Source organism: Notolabrus celidotus, chromosome 12 (genome assembly GCF_009762535.1).
Source record: "Notolabrus celidotus isolate fNotCel1 chromosome 12, fNotCel1.pri, whole genome shotgun sequence".
Classification (NCBI taxonomy): Eukaryota; Metazoa; Chordata; class Actinopteri; order Labriformes; family Labridae; genus Notolabrus; species Notolabrus celidotus.
The window spans coordinates 5,303,912-5,310,202 of record NC_048283.1 but is presented as its reverse complement, the minus strand read 5'-3'; the positions used below and the strand labels follow the sequence as shown (position 1 = coordinate 5,310,202).

The following is a 6,291-nucleotide window of genomic DNA, read 5'->3' as shown; positions in this document are numbered from 1 at the left end:
TGAGATTCTGGAAATCGATTCTTAAATTGATTCAGAAACTGGACAAACTTTGTTGCTCTTTAGGACTGTTTTAACTTGTATTTAAATTACTTTGATGTAAGACATAAGAATTGTATTTATGGGCTTCATACGATAACATCAGAGTCAATGTTTACTTCAACGTGGCTTGAATAAACTTTAACACTGCTTTCTTCATTATGTCAAATTTGCATCCATCAATTGTAAACACTGCACAGGTATAACATGCTGTTTCAGGTATAAGCTGTGCTGCTGAGAAAATGCTGGTTGTTACAATTCTTTTATTTCCTTGAGTACGTTTCGGAAACCCTCAACACAAACCTCCCCGGACGGATGCTTCATGGATGCCAGCTTCCAGGCCTCCTCGAATGTCTCTTCAGAAATGTTCACACCCACATTCTTGAAGATCTCTGAGACCTGTGAGGATGAGGTTGAAAACATCAGATTCAAAAATGTATGTCCCTGAAATATTTCCTCAGAGTGATACAAAGTTTGACAGAGAACATCTAATGTTTTTGTGCAGATTCTCTATACTGCAGTTCTTGTCTTTATTCCATACCTCCTTTTTGGTGCGGGGGCAGAAGAGGTGTTCCTCATAAACACCCTGAGCAGCATGAACTGATGGATGCAGGAGATCTCCTGCGGTCGTTGTGTCACCATAGTTGGTGTTGTCACCGACTCTCTTGATGCGTCGAGCAGGTAGGTCTGAGCGCACAGATGGGATCCCTGAGGTGCGGCCGCCTTTTTGATGACAGACCAAATTCAAAATGAGGATTTCGAGCTCAAAGTGAAGGATGCATAAAAATGTTTTAAGATAGTGCTTCTAAAACTATTTTGTATCAAATAAAAAACATAAAGTCCTCATATGGGAATGTAATGCAAACAAATGCTGAGTGTGAGTCTCTCAAAAAGAAAGTAAAGTTTGTTTTAGTTTCAACAATTATGCCTCATTTAAGATGGTATTTTTAATTTACAATAAATAGTTATGATTCTAAGCCCTGTGCTGGATTGGCGACCTGTCCAGGGTGTACCCTGCCTTCCACCTGAAGCCAGCTGGGATAGGCTCCAGCCCCCCGTGACCCCTAACGGGATAAGCGGTCAAGATAATGGATGGATAGATATGATTCTAAGTTCATACACATTTTTCTCACATTTCAAAACACATTTTAAATATGATTTAAATGTTTCATTAGAAAGATATCTGCATGTAAAATAAAGTATGTTTCTAATAATGTCCTATTTTCTGTGCCATGCAAAGGACTCCAGGATTATTTTTACATAGCTGCACTACCAGTAAAAGTTTGGAGAACATGTTCTCATTCAAGGGTTTGTATTTATTTCAATTATTGTAAACACTGTAGATTAATACTGAAGACATCAAAACTATGAAAGAACATATATGGAATCATTTAATTCACAAAAAAGTGTTAAACAAAGCAGAATATGTTTTATATTTTAGATTCTGTAAAGTAGCCCCCTTTTTCCTTCATGACAGCTTTGCACACTCTTGGTATTCTCTCAGCCTGCTTCACTTTTGAATAGTTGCGTATACTAACTAAGGTTTGAGTTTCAATGGTGAAGAGCAGTCTCTCCTGCAAAAACAAAAACTAAAAACATCTATTACATGTACCATTTTCACTACATGGGGCAAGGTATGACTGAAAATTGAACACACTGAGCCAGGAAGAGAATATGTTTTCTGTTTCTCTGTGAAAATGTAATTATTGGCTTTAAATAATGATAAACTCTTTCACATAGCACTGCTATCCTAAAATGAGTCCTTGATTATTTTTGGGATGGTTACCAAACAACAGTGACTGAGTGAGTCCTGTGTGCACATTCTGGCTGCCAATGTAGTTTATTGCCACCCGCAGATAACGCCTATTGAATGCCAAACAAGAATCTTAAAATCGAAATTAATTTAATTGAATTCGTTTCTGACTTACTTGATGCCAGCCGGCCATCACTCGCAGCCCCGATCACAGAGGAGGAGGTCTTGAAGAGGTCTGGGACTGCCCTGGGTCGTCTCAGGGTCCTGAGGGTCTGCAGTGAGCGGCCTGGCCAAACAGGCTCCAGGTCTGCAGGTCTAATTAAGGTCTCAGACGTAGAAGGCTGTGCAGGGTCTGACAGAGGCTTCCTATCAGTGCTGGCTGGAGCCGAGCTGGTCTGACGGTCTGAAGAAGATGTAAAATGGAAGCATACAAATGTGCAGTGTTAAGCAGAGTAATCCAAGTAAAGCACACTCTTCAAAGGTTACGCCTCAGTGAATAAAGTGATAAATCAAAGCATTAACTGACCATTTGTTTTACTGCGGTGCTCACGACTCTTGATGGGCATCTTATCCTTCCAGTTGAGGAAGTTAGCAAACTCCAGGAAGTTAAGTAGCCCATCCTTGTCTAGGTCACAGTAGTCCATCAGGTCATCCAGAACTGGCCCACTCACACCAAGCTTGAACTGACTGCACACTGCCTGCAGGTCCTCTTTGTTGATTGTTCCTTTGCCTTTCTGGTAATCAGCATAAACAAATACACAAGACAATGCAGAGCTACTTATATGGTATAGTTTTGTAAGTGTGGGATTCTAAGAGAATTGTATATGCTTTGACTTCTTTGATTCTCAGCCTGTAATGATTCCACTCGTACCTTGTCATAATGTCTGAATGCCTCTTGAAGAGAAGTGAAGTTTTGGAAGTTGACTGTCTTGAGCTGGTATCGCACTGCGTTGACTAAGCTGTGCTGTCTGTCCCGGTCCCGGCTTCTCGTGAACTGACCCGGCTCTGTGGAGTGGATAATTTCTCCAACACCTGTACAGAATGCAGAAAAAAAACCAATTTGATACTATTATATAATTAATTTATTCTTGGGGGGCATATCTGCTGAGACATGTTGATATATGTAACCTAGAGAAGAATATTTTGACATCAACTCTACCAAATTCATCCGCAGGCATGAGATCCCCAAAGGTTTGATCTGGTGTTTCTTTCAAGGTTTTTCCTCCCCTGAGAATATAATAATGAAGTACAGTCAGTAAAGTGTATATAAGACACAGAACAGGTCAGGAGATGTGGAATGGATACTTACTTATTGTTTATTCCTCCAATTTGTTCAATCAGCTTTTCCCTGTTTCCAGATCTCTTCCAAACAATCTCTGGATTGCAAAACCTGTAACAAAAAAATTAGGGTTGGAGTCAGGCAAGATTATTTCCTTTTCAGTTTGACATTCAGCTTGAGTTGTAAAAATTAATAACAGAACACTTGTGCTAACTTATTTGAGCTCTTACCTCTGTGACTCTCCCAGCCAGCGGAGACTTTTACACATCTCTCGTCCGTCGTTGAAATGAGGTGTGAGGATCCCAAACTTGCTGTCTTTGCTGTAGTGACTCCAGTCATACTTCCTGTCAATCCTCTCACCTGGAGAAGAATGAGATGATTTTATGGAAGTGGGAGGAAGATATCCCAATCATAACAACCAGATGAAGGAGAAACAATCAGATAGATACTTGAATCAATGAAGGCTTCATTGATAACTAAATATCTCCTTTACTTCTTTGTGAAGTGTAAACGCAGCAGATGTATGTCTTGCTATATATTATGTGAATGTAAAAAGCTGTAATTCATGCTGCTAAAAAGTTAAATAAAAATATTGTGGAAAAATAAAAATAAAAAATAAAAAATAAATCTCCAGTCTTCCTACCAACAAAATAGGCGTTGTGGCTGCGAATGTAGGACTCATGGTTCTCCTGCGCCTCCTTCTCTACCTCCTCAGTTGTTTTTGAAGAGTGAATAATCTCTCGCACATTTAACCCTGGACAACAAGCAACATGATTCGAAAGAACAAGGGGAACTTACCAGAATTTAAACTGATCAGATTTGTACAAAATATATCATCCATATCATTTTTTGACAGTCTGTATACTATACCTTTTTCTGTTTTCACACCAAATGAAGTTTTGTCATCAAACCAGCTTGGAAGACCTGAATGCTGAGAATGAGACCTCCCTAGTGGGGCTCTTTTAGAGGAGATGTAGCCCGCTTCACTGAGCTCATCCAACTTCTGTTGGAACAAGGTCTTCTGGGGAGGATTTAGCAAACTTTTGCCCTGTTAGAAGCATACAGGGCAAAAATTAAAGGATAGTCTGAGTGTGATTCATAAAAATAAATCTCGTTGTGATTGGATCACCTCAAGCTCCTTAGGTTTTATAATCATTCACAGGCTTCTTTATCCTTTGCTATCCTTTTATTAAAATGCATAATTGCACTACCTTTAAATAGTTTGTTTACTTATCAAGCAATCTATTTGATGAGTATTCTTTGTAAGACATCATTTCACTCTTTTGTATAATTTCTTGTTTTTTGTACTTCACTTTGTTTTATTTATCTCAAGCTGCTCCAAACTAGTTGTCCCCAGAGGTACTTATACATTTGTTTGAGTTGAATAATAATGTTTTAATATTTAATATATGCAAGGTTGTGTGTTTAAAATGATGACACAATATGTTAAATTAAGAAGTGCTACATAGTTAAATCAATAACAATCACACAGCTGTAAAATTGCCAACAATCTGATCCAAGATACATCAAAGTGGACTATAAATTAAAATTAAATAAAACATAAACATAAAGTAATCTTAATCTGATCTAATCTAAATATTTTTGGTCTTTAATTTGGCAAAAGCAGAGGATTAGAGAGCCACAATGCCATCACCAGAAGTAGAGGCTGATGGGTAAAAAATCATACTCTCCTTATTCCCCTTTTATCCATATGTGGTTCAGTGTGTTAAGGATGCATTACTCACAGTGAGGGAGGATTTGGTGCTGATGCCATGGACAAGGGTGCTGGCAACATCCGGGTCATTTGCCTTTCCTTGATGCACTCTGGTAGCTCCTGGTTCTGGTTGGGTGCTGTTGCGAAATTTCCTTACCACAGGTGGTGTAGGGGGCTAAAAAAAAAAATACAAGTGAGGATGAGCATGCATCTTCAATTTTCAATTTTTAAAACTGTCTCCTGCTTCAAATCATGATCTGGTATTCAGTGCACATAGATCATACTAATGTGCAAATATAAAGGCATCTTACTGTTAGAAAATATAACATCTGCACAAGACACACACACACACACACACACACACACACACACACACACACACACACAAAGGTCTTACCCTTGGTATCTCTTGTAAGCAGGCATCTGCTCTGTCTCCTTTGGGTTTCAGTTTTCCAGCCTGGTGTTGAAGAAGAATACAGTTGTAGTTGGGGTTAGCTTAGTTTAATGATATGCAGCTAGGCAACACTAAGTTGACTCACCCTCGGTAAGTTTGGACATCTTTCTGCGTGTTTCAGGACGTAACAAGTATTTCTTTCCGTCATATTCATCTTGAATCAACACGGAGGAGGCAACCACTGTAGCTTAGTGCCTTTCTCTAACAGTCAACCGCTTTAAAGGTGTTAACTTTTAATATACTTCCATGTTAGCTTGCTGCTCTCTATTCTGCTGCTGGACGCTGAGTGGTGCACTTGTTTGAGTTTTGTTGCCTAGCAACATCAGCCAGTTCATTCAATATGAAGTATTTCAAAACACGTTTAATTTTGAATAGAATAATGGAGACCGATGGGAATGTAAATTTAACATATTTTGGGGGAAAAAAGTCAGTTGCAAAATTGTCAAATCATTTATTTATTTATTTTTTCCATTCCATTTATTTCATGGTTTATTTATTTTTTATGTATCTATGTATTTATTAATTTATTAATTTTTATTTTATTTTATTTTATTTTATTTTATTTCATTTATTTATTTATTTATTTATTTATTTATTTATTTTATTTCATTTCATTTCATTTCATTTCATTTTATTTTATTTCATTTATTTATTTAGTTGTATTATTATTTCAAATCCAGGAGTATGTATGCGGCTGAATGTCAATAGTCAGTAATTATATTTGTTCTCAATGCCATGTTTTTTTCCTTCCCTTCCTCTTTCAGGCTAGCTGATAATAACATGGCATTGACATCTTTAAGATATATAAAAAGGCACAGGCAGGCCTACATATTCAAGATAGTAAGGTAACTTTAACTGCAGCAACAGACTGGTCCACCCACTTCGTTCTAAAGAAAGATACAGGAAGTCTCACTGACCCGCAGTAACAAGACATCAAATCTGCACAATCTGAAAAAGACTGATTATTATCTGCACTCATCACTCTGCATTTTGTACTCTTCAAAGTCCTTCCAGACATCACTATTTTTAACTGGCATGTTGCAGGTGTCGCAGAC

At 37.8% G+C, this 6,291-nt stretch overlaps 1 protein-coding gene across 1 annotated transcript; it reads right to left on the bottom strand.

Moving 5' to 3' along the window:
- Positions 1–281: 281 nt before the first annotated feature.
- efhb (EF-hand domain family, member B) lies at positions 282–5,556 on the bottom strand. Its single transcript, XM_034696922.1, has 13 exons — positions 5,322–5,556; positions 5,180–5,239; positions 4,814–4,957; positions 3,939–4,116; positions 3,712–3,822; positions 3,299–3,428; positions 3,099–3,179; positions 2,949–3,016; positions 2,661–2,821; positions 2,316–2,523; positions 1,965–2,192; positions 578–759; positions 282–435 (listed from the first exon to the last, which is right to left on the bottom strand). Exons 1-13 carry the CDS (start codon positions 5,388–5,390, stop codon positions 289–291), a joined length of 1,767 nt encoding a protein of 588 aa, XP_034552813.1. The 5' UTR covers positions 5,391–5,556; the 3' UTR covers positions 282–288.
- Between the last annotated feature and the right edge of the window lie 735 nt (positions 5,557–6,291).